General features: G+C 43.0%; 1 protein-coding gene across 1 annotated transcript; it reads right to left on the bottom strand.

Moving 5' to 3' along the window:
* Positions 1–8216: 8216 nt before the first annotated feature.
* LOC136505214 (CASP-like protein 2U2) lies at positions 8217–13084 on the bottom strand. Its single transcript, XM_066500368.1, has 3 exons — positions 12682–13084; positions 10438–10570; positions 8217–8811 (listed from the first exon to the last, which is right to left on the bottom strand). The coding sequence occupies exons 1-3, from the start codon at positions 12924–12926 to the stop codon at positions 8572–8574; spliced, it is 618 nt and encodes a 205-aa protein (XP_066356465.1). The 5' UTR covers positions 12927–13084; the 3' UTR covers positions 8217–8571.
* Between the last annotated feature and the right edge of the window lie 2399 nt (positions 13085–15483).

Consider the following 15483-nt stretch of genomic DNA (forward strand, 5'->3'; position numbering starts at 1 on the left):
AATCATTGGTTCAGTTGGAAAAGCAAACTCAAAACTTGCCCCTAAGGCAAAATAATAACAATACCAATGTCACCACCTTGCTTGCATAATGATCCATCAAAGAATAATGTCCAAGACATCGGCTCTACATAACCAATGCTTGGTGTATGATGCTGGGTGACAAAATCGGCCATTATTTGTCCCTTGACTGCTTTAGTCGATTCATACTTCAAGTCAAATTCTAATAATGCAAGAATCCACTATCCCACTCTTCCATTCAGTATTGGCATTGATAACATATGTTTAACCACATCGGCCTTAGAAACAACTGTACACTCGACTGATAATAAGTAGTGTCATAACTTAGTGCAAGAGAAATATAAGCATAAGCATAACTTCTCGGTGGGAGAATATCTTGTCTTTGGATCCAGTAGTCTTCTACTCACATAGAAAACAACTCTCTCTTTTTCTTCAAATTCTTGCATCAAGGCCGATCCAATTGTCTTGTTATCAGCCGATATGTATAACTTAAAAGGCTTACCTTGCCGAGGAGGGACCAGCATAGGTGGACGCTTCATGTATTCTTTTATCTCTTCAAACGCCTTTCATTGCATGTCACCCCACTTAAATTCTTGATCATTCTTCAACTTCAACAAGTGAGAAAATGGTAGGATCCTTTCCGACAAATTTGAAATGAATCTTCTAATGAAATTGATCTTACCAAGTAGAGATTGCAACTCTATTGTGGTAGTCAGGGGAACTGCCTCATCAATTACTTTTACGCTTTTTTGACCAACTTTGATTCCTCTCTCGTGGACCATGAATCCTAAGAATTGTCCAGCTGATACTCCAAAAGCACATTTATTAGGATTCATCTTTAAACCATGTTTTTTTGTGCATTCTAGAGTCTCTCGCAAGTTAGCTAGGTGCTCTTTGTACCCGTTGGATTTTATCATCACATCATCGATGTAGATTTCAACAATCCTGTCGAGCAACTTATGGACAATGTAATTCATCACCCTTTGATAAGTTGCACCGACATTCTTCAGACCAAAGGTCATCACAACCCACTCAAACAGACCGATTGTGCCGGGGCACCTAAAAGCGGTCTTTGTTATATCTTCCTCAGCCATGAAAATTTGGTTGTATCCTGTATTACCATCCATGAAGCTAATAACCTTATGCCCAGCTGCTGCATCCACTAACATATAAGCTATTGGCATCGGATAACCATCCATGGGTGTGGCTTTATTCAGATCCCTAAAATCAATGTAAACTCACAATTTTCCATTTTTCTTATATACAGGGACAACATTCGATATCCACTCTGCATATCAGCACGGTCGGATAAATTTTGCTTCTAGTAACCTTTCAGTCTCCTTTTTTATATCATCGAGCATGTTCAGGTTGAATCTCCTTGGAGCTTGTTTAAACGGCCGATATCCAGGTTTGATTGACAACCGATGTTCAACAATTGACTGGTCTAAACCAGGCATCTCATAGTATTCTCAAGCAAAGCAGTCTTTAAATTCCTTTAATAAATCAATTAATTCCTGCTTATACTTCGGATCCAACTTAGCACTTACGTATATCGGCCTAGGTCTATCTCTAGGACCAATATCTACTTCTTCCAATTCATAGATCGACGTGAAGCCATGTCCTAGTTTGCCATCTATACCATCTATTGAATTATCCATTAATATAAATTTTCAAAGCCAACTGCTTGGATCGGCTGTTGGCTTTCACCATTGACTCTGAATTCTGATGGCAGTAGAAAAGCCATTCGGATATTAGCCGATTGTTGCTTTCTATTGGTTGTTTGCTTAGTACGCCATACTTGTGGTTTACCGGATGCCTGAGCCTGTTCTAACTCTTTATTCCTTAGGCGTTGCACCCTTCTCTTCTGGCTTCTTGTTAAACCTCCTGGACACCATTGTCCTTCCTGCTAAATATATTTTCTTTCGTTGCCTTCTTCATAATTAGCCCAGTCCTGCTTAACTACTTTTTTCCAGCCGATTATGAATACTTCCATTTTTAAGCACCGATCCATGTTATTATGATGATATGCATCTTGAGTATGGATAGACCGACGGTTGGTTTGAGATTGCCTAAACTCCCAATATTAATTACTGCATTTTGAACAGTCATGTCTAGTAGACAACTTCAAACCTTCATTCCAGCAATGTTTGAAGAAAGGACAATTGCAATGTGATTTGGCTTGTTTCCTTTCGTATCCTTTTTTCAGCTGACGCTGGTATTCTTGATCCTTTAACCAACGCTGATAATCATTTTCCTTCTGCCACTGCCACTTATTCAATAGGATCCGAGACATAACTCACGGCTTTGTCGCCCCATCTTTTGACGTTTCTCCCTACTCATATCGGGTCTTTTGCTTAGCGCGACGTCTTCTAATTTCTCTATACTCGTCAGCTAATATTTGCTTCTTGGGATCGACTGTTCTAGCTTCTCTTAATTTGGCTGATGTTAGGACCTTAGTCTTTTCTTTGAGTTGCCCAGTATCAACCATGTTTTGATCTCCTGGAAAAGGATTATCATCAACTTTCATTTTTCGAGGCATATCAAATTTGAGCCTTCCTTGCTGAATAGCCCTCTGTATATGCTGCCGAAAGATTATGCATTCATTAGTGGAATGAGAAGTAGCATTATAGAACTTACAGAACTTTTTATTCTTCAACTGATCAGGGGGCAACATAACATGTCCATCGAGCAACTTGATCTACCCCTTCTCAAGCAAGAAATCAAAGAGCTTATCTGATTTAGTGACATCAAAGTTATAGTTCCCCTCAACTCCTCTTCCCCAAGGATTTGACACCATTACTGTTTTCTTGCCCCAATTCCATTCAGCGCAACAACCTCTTCTTCTTCATCTTCATAGCCGTCATCAACTGAGTATGGATTATAAGCTTTGGCCACTGTGGTACTCTTCTAGAATCAGGTATCTCTGCGCATACTTTGGAATTGTCTATTGAGCGCTGCCACTCGTTAAGCCAATTGACCCAAGTTGTCAAATTCTTATCCCAGCAACTTTTCTTTTCCACATTGGCAGCATTCCTTGAATGGCTAAAGCAGCTAGTTGATCATCATCCAAGTTTAAGGAGAAGCACAAGTTCCTAGTCTCTCGGAACCTCTAAAGAAACTCAGTGCCTAATTTATTAGTCTTCTGCCTTATAGTTGTCAGATCAGTAATCTTCTTTTCTTTGGTCCCAGTATAAAAATATGTATGAAACTTCTTCGCTAAGTTAGCCCAATTGGCAATGGAATTAACTGGCAATGATGAAAATCAAGTGAAGGCTGGCCCTGATAAGGACAAGGAGAAGAAACGAACTCGATGGGCATCCTCAACTGATGCTTCTCCTAATTGTGTAAAATACCAATTGACATGTTCTATCATGCTTGTACTGTCTTGGCCAGTGAACTTAGCGAACTCTAGGAGCTTGTAATTTTTGGGAAGAGCGACCAAATCATACCATTCTAGATGTGGGCGTTTGTACGCGAAGGTCAACCCTTTTGGCTTTAGACCGGACTAATTTTTTATTATTTCAGTCACCCTCAACAGCAACTCATCAGCATTTGAATTTGGATTTCTCTACACCTGCTGACCTATCTATGGATTGAAATCCCGTGTGTCTTGGTACCCTAGATATGGAATCATGTGAAGGGTGTTATAGTCTGATCCATAGTGATACCCTTATGGAATCTCCATCTGCTGGATTCTTTGCTAGCTTACTGCTTGAAGTCTCTGATTATAGACATAAGGATCTATATCTCTACGGATCCTTTGAATTGATGGTGCTATTTTTTGAGCCGGCGATAGTATGTGGCCTGATGTGCCAAAATTGATCACCTGGTTCTGACTTTGCCCCGCCGACTGTTGCACATGTTGTACTGATGGTCCAGGGTTATACTGTATCTGATTCGTAGTAGTACCTTGAATTTGTTCAGATAAACCATGAACTGCCTAGACATCACCATTACCATCTAGTGCTACTTCTTGATAGTTGGTACTGACTTGATTAGTCTCTTGGGTCGACGGATCTAGAATGTTGTAACAAGCCGGCCCAACTTGACCAACTGGACACCCATGAATCGCTTCTTTCATGATGTTGTGGAATATGTCCAAGAAAGTTTCATTTTAGATTGATATGGCATTACGAATAGATTTGTCTACAGCCTCCATAAAGAAACATCTGTCTTCAGTTTCAGTTGTATGTGTCTGCCCGTGTAATAGAACTCTTGGTAGTGGAAATTTCTGAACAATTGTGTTGTTATGTGTTTTGGTGTAGGACAACAAACATTTGCTCTGAAACTCTTCTATAGCTTTGCTGATGACACCTTTATCTTCATTAGGTAGATCTTCATAATGTATCATAATGATGTCATTGTTGTTGTGAACCGTCATGATGATTGTGGGGTCCCACCGAGCGTGCCAGAAATGTGTGTCGACATAGAATTTCGTCCCGTGCCGAGGACACACGAGCAAACCGAAAGGGTCCGCTCGATAGAGCTAGAGATCTACCTGATGGAGCTGGAGATCCGCCTAGCTTCAACGCAGGAGTGGTCGATCCTATGCACTCCTCTCGAGATGTGTCAGTCAATTTAACCCTATAATTGACAAGGAGAAAAAGTTTATCAGTAATTAAGGGCGAAACATGCTGGTGTTGCCAGACAGTCCTGAATGTGCGGCTCTAAGAGCCGATATGAAAGAAGATCGACTAAATAGTCGATTCTAGCATATTCGTAAGAATAAATTGGTTAAAGCTCATGGAGTTGTGTAAGAGGAATCAGTTATCGTTCAGGATGAATATCATTCTTTAAAGAGATATTGATCACTGACAAAAGGATATCAACAATAATTAGTTTATGCTAAGCCAATGACTTCAAGTAACCAAACTCCTTTTTATGTAAAAGAAATAGTTCATCATCATTCAACCATTTAATAGAGGTAAATCTAATGAATATATTAGATCTCATCTATCGTTATAACCAGTGAGGCATGAGGCAAAATCATGCAGGCCGTAGAAACAACAATAGACTCGACGACCCTAACTTATTACTAATATCAGTGGGACATGAGGTAGAATCATGCAGACCATAATACAATAATAAGATCATGAGGCTAACACGTCTTTCAACCTATCGCTACTTCAACAATCTCGTGATGCGAACTATTCGTGAAAGCGCTCGATATCGGCTAAAACAGCCAATTTAGGCATAGTGCACAGTTAAGGTCATGCCCTCTTAGGAACAGATCTACCAAATAATGATCCTCACTCCACGGTGCTAACAGTGGAGTGAGGCAAAATCACACAGGCCGTGATAACGGGCCATGAAATGGTTTTCGCTAGCCAATAGATCTACCTAAAATCAGACATGCCTTAACCGCACGCTATGCACGATCAAGATTGATATAAAACAGCCGATAAAACATAACTCATCGTTTAAAGTACAGATTAGATCAGTTTAGATTAACAAATGATGGGTTAAAATAGATATAAGGCCGATCTAGATCAATCCCAATCGGACGAAGTGATATTGCTGTAATTAAATAAATAATGGAAGCAATAAGCAATATCGATAACTTAATGAATCTATCTAAAGGAGCGCCACCCTTAGATAGAGCCGATAACTTAACCTTAATCTTGTTCGAGCAGTGGAGGTCGACCGGATCGATGCAGGCGTACTTGAACTAGACAAGAGTCGATAACTAACTTATACCAGAGTCGCAGTGAAGGTCGACCGGATCGATGTAGTCATACGAACAGAGGTATAAGCCATGACGGTACTTACAGACAAGCAGTGGAGGTCGACCGGATCGATGCAGCCGTACTTATTGAAGAACTCGCTGAAATCTACTCTACTCCTACCCCTAAGGGGTGGCCGGAGCAAAAAAAAGTAAATAACTGGTATTTGATTGATTGTGTGTCTTTTACAATAGCCGGGGTTTGATATTTATACCCGAGACCTACGCATGACTCATGTCTAAGCACGATTCATCACAATTTTTGATACTAAAGAAAACATTCCTAATTTAAGATAACTTGGACTCTAATATTTCCCTTTTTGTAGAGTCCAACATGTCTCGTCCTGGCGTCGATCATAGTCTTTGTCGTTATCCGCTGGCGCTATCTGAAGAAAGTCGATTCTAGTTTTGCATTTGAATCAGCTGGTTCTGATCTACACGCAATTGATTCCTTGGTGAGAACGAGCGCGTAGCTCAGTGGCTAGCTTCTCTGGTGTGAGAGCTGTCCGCCAGAGTTCGATCCCTGAGGATCGCAACTCTGGTGTCTCACCGGGGTGCGTCCCCAAATAGATTTCGTTGCCTCCGCGTGGTGCTACAATGGGATCGTGACGTACCCGTCGCTTACGGAATCGTTGGATTTCGGTGATCTCGACAAGGACGCGACCTTCTAGATCTGAGTGTAGTTGTATGTTTGTTTGTACACGGGTAGTGTGAGTAGCGTGCGTGTGTTGAGTGGGCGTGCGTGTGTACGAACAGATGCTACAGCTGTACCCAGAGGAGAGGCAACCAAAGAAAAATTTGATTCCTTGGTGACATGATCTTGGGAGTTTTCGAGTTCTTATAATTCTTCTTCTAAATTTTGGTGTAAACCGTTTCCTTCCAAAGAAAAGGTTCCTGTACCTGTACGATTTGGAGGAAACCAAAAATCCTTTGCAATCTCTTATCTGTTTATCCTTCGTGAAGTCCAAGACAAATCTTACTGTGGCCCCAAGCTCATCACGTTCTTGCCACCGTGGATGTCCAAACTATAGTTGATCTAGCTCTTGTAGTATCTTAATTTAAAGGAGAGATCAATGGGTAGCTGTTGGATGAGTCCACAATTCGTATTCCTGTGTTCCAAATTCCCGCTCCAATAAAATTCCAACATTCTTTCTTTCCCCTATTTTGTCATTGTATTTTGTCTCTTTTCTACATTTTCTCTCGTTCCTCTATTTTTAATTTCTCCGTTCCGATAGGCCCTAAACCGACATGATTGATGCATGCCCTGTTCGTTTGGGCTTGTTTGGCTTATAAGCCATGGCTGAAAGTACTATTGGCTGATTTGGTGTGAGAGAAAAATATTGTTCGTTGGCTGATAAGCCAAGGCTTATAAGCCAAATACGACCGAGCGAACATGCGGTAGAGTTAGAGGATCTCCAAGAGTTCTCAGAACCCATTCCTAATCTAGATTTTTTAGCGAGATTAAAAAAAGCTCTCCAACAACTATCTATCTCAACTCCAAATCTTTCGGCACTTGGGAAACTCGACCTAAGTACGTGGATATATGCGCGTGTATCCATCGGCCAATTTGAAGGTGGAAAGACGTAAGGAAGAATAAAGACTATGAAACGGTTCCTGATGATAATGTACAAGAGAGGAAGGAAGTATAAAAGTGGTTATGATGATTTAGAAATAGTGCGAGAATTCCTCATACAAAATTGTCTTCTACATTTTAAGACTAAAAATTTAGAAACTGCCGGAGCAATCTAAGAAATATGCTCTCAACTTTTTTTCAGCCACTTGAAAAACTTATCGATTTACCAATTATTTTTTGGGACTATTGGCGACGCTGTTTGCTCCATTTCCAATGGGCCTCCAGCTTACTGTACTGCATCGTGGGCAAGTAGATTAATTCCATCCATTTTTACAAGTATGAGAAAAGCCCAATGCCATCCGAGGCCCAACTCTGTATTGTTGGGCCAGAGCCCTAATCCCGTTGGAAGGCCCTATATTGTGGTACTTCGAACCGAAGGCTCAAACCATATTGGAAAGCCCGTCACTGACAATTGTAGTGGGCCTGAAAGATAATCGTTGGACACAAGAACGGAAGGCGGAGAACGAACCATTTGATCATCCATTATAAAGGGTGTTTTTCATGGACTAAATTTTAGTCTACGTCACATCGGACGTTCGAATGTTATTTAGAAAAACTAAATATGAGTTAATTATAAAACTAATTATATAGATTGAGACTAATCATATTTACTGTAGCACCACATTGTCAAATCATGGATTTATCTATATTTAATCCTTCATGTATATGTCCAAAACATCTGATAGAAAATGGACTAAAATTTTCTTATAGGAACCAAACACCCCCTAAGTTCTTTGCTAGTCCACAACACAAAGATGCCTATCTCCAGCAAGTTTGACAAAGTAATGCGGAGTAAATGATGGCAGTTGCCACAGCATCAACAACAACAGCTACTGTATAATAATAACCCAGGACCAAGAGTAATTTCCCTGCCATCCCTGCAGCAGCAGCTGCAGGCGGCGACAGCCATCGTCGATACATCGCTTTCCCACACGTTTATTGCCATAGTATAAGTACACGAACACCTTGGATCACTTCACATCATATATTATGCATACATGGGCGAGCGTCCCAGAGACCTTTTTATGGCTACGCTGACAGACGACGACAGGAATGCCTACAAACACCAGGAAAAAAACTCAAACCGGAGATGAAGAAAACCTAAGAAAAAGGGCCAGCGGCGGCGGCGAGACAAGCACAAGCGGCTGCCCTGTGTTCCTAGTGGCAGGCTGAAGGGAGAGCCGGCCGGCCGGGCCGATCACTTCCTCCCTTTGCCGCTGCCGTACAACCGGAAGAGGTTGAACGCGGACACCAGCGAGATGCCGACCATGCTCAGGCTGGCCGCCACGGCGCAGGCCACGGCGCCACCCGCCTGCGCGCAGAAACGCTTGTAGAGGTGGCACGTCTTCATCCACTGGAACTGCTGCGACCCGTACTTGCCGATCATGGCCGCCTCCATGGCCACGGCCATCGCCGAGATCGTGAAGTACGCCATCACCTGCACATGCAAGCGCCCCCCGGGTTGTTCACACAACGTACGTAGAGTCAGTACTGTTTATGGCAAGAACAGGCATCACGACAGAAGACTATCATGTGTGTAAGACAGGAAAGAGCGTATCCAAGAGTATCTAATATTTTTTTCCAAAAAAACATGGAGTTCGATGACTCTAAAAAAATATTGGAAGGAATAAAGAAGTTTATCTCCAAGAGTTTGTAATAATCCACTCCTAACATATAGAAAACAATTTTACAATATGAATCCCATACTATTTCTAAATTATCCTAACCACTTTTATATATTCTCTCTCTTGTACCCTTTCCTAATCATTATTCTTTCCACGCTCTTCCATTTTTAGATTGGCAGACAAACGTGCGGGGAGAGAAGATATGCGCGACTCGGAACCGCGTAACTTTACGCGGAACAGATGACTTTTTTCAAGTTCTAAAAGATTAGGATGATGAATTAGGAGTTGTTGGAGAGAGTTTTTTTCTCATCTCATTGAAAACCAAGAATTAAGAAGGGATTTAGAAAACTCTTTATGCTCTTAGAACAACCTAGAGCTTGGCATAACACCATCTGGTGGCTCTGAATCTCTGTTCTGTGATCTCACCTACTGCTACCGCTGTTCTGGATTGTACTGCACTGGGGCTGCTGCGGCATTCAGGCAGCAAATACACGTAGTACATGTTGGTATACTTGCATTTGACAGTTCGCCAGGATGACCAGTCTGTTTCCCACCATTTGCTAGCCATGGAACATGTATATGACCACAAATTACTGGAAAACGTACAATTACTATCCTGACTCCTGAGGCCCGGATATGCAGTTCATTTGTATGTTAGGCAGTTGGTTCTAATATTTTTGGTTTGGGCACCTTTAAGTAGCAGGTCGTTTTCTATCAAAAAAAAAAAGTAGCAGGTCGTTTATTTTATCACAGTGATTTATCAATTTCAAATTTTCCAAGGAATATGCTAACCATAGCTCAGTGTTTGATTGTGATATGCGGTCTGCTATTCGGAGGAAGGCTGGATGGATGTGACATGACATGAATACATGATCACATGAAAATAACTTATATCAACAATTTCAAGCAACACGAGGTGTCTTGTAGGCTATAAATGCATATTAAGGTGTCAATTAATGCCAACTTCTATTTTCCCTGTCTTTATATGGGTCGACATGTCCCTAAAAGAACGCCAGTGTTGACGGATATGCATAGCAAACTATCCTATCAATAATTGACACGTCCAGCATACAAGTTACTTACTCCAAACTGTGTCTTTCATATCCCCTGTTTCAATCTGCTATAACAACAATGTATTGAATATTACTGTTTGAACGTCAGAGCTGCCCAGTGGCTAATCCTAACAACCTTTCTGTGTGTTGACCCCAAAACTTTGGGTAACCATCTACTTTATGTCTCGGTCACATGCCGTTTGCACAGTACAAAACATGTTCAAGTGCTCAAGGGCGACAGAACAGCAGCCTTTCCGCTCAAAATATTTAGAAATGATAGCAGAACAATAACCACTTGATTGTGACAAATAACACACATGCAACAAGAACATAAAGACAGCGACCAAAAAAGTATAAAAGCTGATAGTGACAATCATAAATACTTGCCTGATCACAAGAGAAGATAGCCCATGCCATGGGCCTGTTGATGAGGACACCACCTGTCAGAATGCTCACCAAGCACCTCGCCCCCTGGAGCAGGCTATAGCACGCTGCCATCCCGTTTGCTATCACCAAGAATCTGCATGCCAGCAATTGAGCATCAGCAACCACTTTTTGTCATTTATCTTCTTGGACATTAGTTATGAAGACGTAATAAGTTTAAATCCTGAGTGTATCATAGTAATAAACATGGATTGATATACTTCTTCTTAGAAGAAGGCCGAAGACGGATTTTTTTCCATTATCTTTTTTGAACTAATTTTTTCCCGTTATCTAAAAAAAGCAACACCTTTTGTCAGTTTGATAAAATTTTATGCTTCTAATGAAATAATATAAAGTTCCACACCACTGGTCCTGGAAACTTATGTGATTTTTTATTGATGTATTATTTTGACGACTTCCCTTCCATGCGGCTCTATTGAAAAATCACCAACTTTGTGGGCATGGTTAGCTCTTCAATATGTCAGTACTTTGAATGTTACACGATCCCATGCGGCTGCATTATGAAGATGGCCCTCCTCGCAGTTTTTTTTCTTTTCTTTTTTTATGTTAGGCTTACAGCGCACTGAGGGCAATAACTATGAAGTGATACCACTATCTGTTTTCACTCCTACATATTATTAACTGTTGACTGCCGAGAGTAATAGTAAATCACACTGATCATGGAGTAGTGTATTGTTAGTTGTATTTTCAATGCAACACTGATGCTGCTACCAAAAAACTCAATTCCCCGTCGTTACATGTTTAGAACTGTAGGAATTGAATACTGTACTAGTTAAGAATTACTTTATAACTACTGCTTCCAGTAAAAAGATACTTGTAGATAATATGCAGTACTAGCACATGCTAGCACAGTTTATATATAGAAACTATTTAAGAAAAATTAAATGAATACGTCAGATACAAACAGCCTGATTGGTTGGCTGGTTCGTATCGTTGCTGGTTCGTGAAGAAGTACTGTTGACTGGTTTGTGTGAGAGAAAAATACTATTCCTGCTAGAAATTTACGATCGTTTAAGGCCAAACAAACAGTATTCACTGCCAGCATGCGAGGCAACCGTGGTGGTAGGCGAGAAGTAGGTCGCATTCATGCGCGCTCATGAATGAGGGACGAAGTAACCATTAACCCTGCAACGGGTAGCCAAAAGCACCACGTGGTGGTTGCCATACTTGTACACCATGTCACAGTGGTGATAACTATAAACTCAACCGGAAGCAGACCACATCCACAGCACACCGCACACGCTGCCACCGGTGTGACCAGAGGGGTAAAAAACAAACACTGCGAGTGCCATGTCAACAAGGACAGGCAGCGCCATGAAAGCAGCTGCTATTCTGGGCTGGACGGAGGACCAACCCTTTCCCTTCCGTGCGAACTACGCACGGCCAGGCAAGGACCGGTGGCAGCCACTGGCAAACGCATACGTACATACGCTCTACATACGCATGGGTCCGTCCACTGCGAAGCGGCAAGGAAATAATAAACCTGCCCCCGAGCCCAGCTGTGCATGCCCCGGCCGGCATCAGCTTTTAAGCGGCCGGTTCGTCGTCGCCGCCGTACGTGTGGTTGCCCGTTGGCCTCGCCATCACTCTCTCTCAAGTCTCAACCTCTCCAGCAGCGCGCAGCACATTTGTTGGCTGATATACTGCTACCACAGTCTGGTGGCACCGTGTGTACACGTTCAGTTCAGGCAGCCCAGGGCACCCGATTAAGGAAGCTTCCTTTTCTTGCTTAAGTTGCCATCGGTCATCAGACTTGCCTTATAATGAAAGTGATAGTAGTAGCTCCTAGTCTATCTAATAGTAGTACACTAAATAAAAACACTGGGCACCTGGATCAACAAACAACATGCACAGCCTCGGTGACCAGTTGAAACAAATAATAATTTGGCAGCATAAAGGGATGGCGGATAAAGGATAAAGGAATGCATGCTGCACGCAAGTCCCATGTGCTGGGGATTTGTGACATCTGATTAGGACGCGTTTGATTCTGGAGAAATTAATTTGCACAAAAATAAAGAAAGACCACTGAAAAAGAAAAGTTCGCTTGCTGCTGTTGCATGCGTACGCATCATTGGGAGGCCTAATTAATGGTGGATGGGAATACTTGCACAGGGATGGCGTGGCGCCATGGCGGGGGCGGAATTAAAAGTCACGAGGGGAGGGGACGGGTTTGACGGAGGCGCTTACACGAGCGACTGCATGTCGGTGAACCGGGCGGTCTTCTCGACGGCGAAGATGGTGCGGGTCTGGCGGTCGGCGCCCAGCAGCGCCGCGGCGAGCACCGCCAGCCCGCACGCCGCGCACCGCATGAACAGCTCCGCGGCGCGCACCCGACGCTCCAGCGCCTCCGGCACGCGCCCCGCCGCGCCGTAGTAGCACACCGGGACGTTCCCGGGGCTCACACCGTTGTCGGCTCCGCCTCCGTGGCTCATGGCTGGTCTGTGGTCTCCCTCTCTCTCTCTCTCTCTCTCTCTCTCTCTCTCTCTCTCTCTCCTGCGAGCTGCTGGTTCTTCTGCCACCGACGAGGGAGGCGAGTGTGGGAGCGGGATGAGGAGTGAACTGAGAGCCGCGATGTACGCTGCGGACTGCGGGAGTAGGAGGGAGGTGTTTAAAAGCACAGAGCAGAGGCCAGCGGCAGAGGAGCGTATATGTGCAAGGGTTTTCGCTAGATGCACTCCACCAACCCATCATAATGCTTGGGTAGACGTCCAGTTGAGAAATTAATGGGCGAGATGAAACATGTACATAATGCACGGAATACGAGTTGATAGCCACGTGATTTTCAACACGCCTCTATATTGTATGATACTCCCTCCGCTAAAAATGAATGAATTCACACAGTATTAAATTAAAATATTTAAGTTTAGTAACCAACTATATATTAAAAATATTAATGCATCAAATAAGTATCATTATATTTGTCAATAGATAATTTTCATAATATACTTATGTGATGTTATAAGAATTAATTAATATATATATTTGGTCAAACCTTAGAGCAACTCTAAGGTTTTTTTTTATCTTTCTTTATTCATTGGAATATATTTTTTTGTGAAATATATCTGTAACGGCTTATGCATTTAAATTTCTAAATATAACCATTCTTTATTATAGGTTTTTGCTAACTAAAGATGTGGAGAGTAGGAATGATTTTCTAGAGTGCGTGCAGACTATAGAGAAGTTGTTGGAAGATAAAAAGATATACAGAGTAATTTTTGTTTAGATGTCTCACCAAATAAAAATTTAGAAAAAGAGTTTAAGAAAAACTCTTAGAGGTGCTCTTAAATACTTTGACAAAGAATACACAAAGTTTTATTTTTTCAGATGAAGATAATACTATATTAGTATGCAAGATTGCCGGAATAAAAGGAGTAATTTTTATTGATGTTGAAGTAAAATAGGATACAAACATATTTGAAACATCTAACACGGGCGATGAATATTGTCGGGGACCTAATACTGGGTACCCAAAGAGAAGGAGTTAATAACCGTCAAACGTTGATGGTTCCGAACAGACAAAAATGCAACTATACTTCTTGCCCAAACGACTGAAGATTGGCTTCGCCTTGCCCGACCCCTAAGGGCTGGCTCTGCCTCGCCCGACCCCCGAGAGCAGACTCCGCTTCGCCCGACGTCCAGGGCAGACTCCGCCTCGCCTGACGACTGAGGGCTCGCTCCGCTTCGCCCGACGTTCGAGGACTGGGCTCCGTCTCGCCCGACGTCCAGGGCAGACTCCACCTCGTCCGACGACTGGGGGCTGGCTCCGCCTCGCTCGATGTCTGAGGGCAGGCTCCACCTTGCCCGACATATAGGGGCTAGCTCCGCCTCGCCCGACGTCCGAGGACTGGCTCTGCCTCGCCCGACGTCCGGGGGTTGGACTCCGCCTCACCCGACGTCCGGGGGTAGACTCCGCCTCGCCCGACGTCCATGCGCTACTCCTTCATAACTACGCGTGCAGATAAGGCGGGGCACTCAAGTTAACCGCAATATCGAGGACCATATCCTGCATGACTGCAGGAAAAGTACCATCAGGATATGACCAGACAGGCGCTTTAGGCTCTTCCAGGCATGTCAGAGTCCAAACAGTGTTGTGGGCGCTGACATTTGTCCTACAGTGTTATGGGCGCCGGCAATTGCCCTCGGACACGAATCCTGGCGGAAACATACGACAACCACTACGGTCCAAGAGAAAACTCATGACATCTACAGTACAAATGTGGGGTCTCTACGCCATCTGCTCCCCGTAGGGTCGTAGCTCGGCACCCTGGTGCGTCGCGCCGCCCACCGGAGTGAGATGGGATGTGACCACTTGCTGAACGAAGCCAGAGCACGGTCCTGTCAGGATCAGCGAACGTGTTATCCCTGGCACCATCTACCATGTCAGCAAGGCAGGCTCAAAGGAAAAGGAAGACCCGGCACCTTCGAAGGACCTTCTCTGCCTCTGGTTTTTTCCTCTTTCTCCCATCCGTAATCCCTACTCCCCCTTGATCTATAAAAGGGAGGGCAGGACGCCCCACTAAATGGGGGAATCAATTCAACACACCACGCACCACATAACAGACAGTTGAGCAGCAACCAAGCTTTCAACGCTCTTTTCAACTTTCCATCAAAGACTTGGGATCTGTCCCTCTCTCGACTGTTTGTACCCCCTACTACGAACCTTTCAGTGTTAATAACACGAGCAGCAGTAGCAAACTGGACGTAGGAACATTCTGCCCGAACCAGTATAAACCTTATGTCTTTTAGCACACTACCGAGCCCAACGCGCAACAAATATAAATTTACTAGTTGGTGTGTATTCGAAACACCGACAAATATAGACAACCAAACAAAAATCCCATATTAAAATGTTTGCTACTCATCTATTTCAAATTATAAGACGTTTTGATTTTTCTAGATTCAATGATTTTACAATTATATTTAGACATAAGTGGATATCTAAATATGTAACAAAATTTATGTATCAAAAATGTCAAAACGTCTTATAGT

The sequence above is a fragment of the Miscanthus floridulus genome, chromosome 1, assembly GCF_019320115.1.
Source record: "Miscanthus floridulus cultivar M001 chromosome 1, ASM1932011v1, whole genome shotgun sequence".
Classification (NCBI taxonomy): domain Eukaryota; kingdom Viridiplantae; phylum Streptophyta; class Magnoliopsida; order Poales; family Poaceae; genus Miscanthus; species Miscanthus floridulus.

Bases quoted from the DNA above. Each gene is read 5' to 3' on its own strand.
- LOC136505214 (XM_066500368.1), bottom strand. From the start codon at position 12,926: ATGAGCCACGGAGGCGGAGCCGACAACGGTGTGAGCCCCGGGAACGTC. The intron at 10,571-12,681 runs GTAAGCGCCTCC...GCTGGCATGCAG, and splicing joins ACCGACATGCAGTCGCTCGT to ATTCTTGGTGATAGCAAACG. The intron at 8,812-10,437 runs GCAAGTATTTAT...TTGCATGTGCAG, and splicing joins CTATCTTCTCTTGTGATCAG to GTGATGGCGTACTTCACGAT.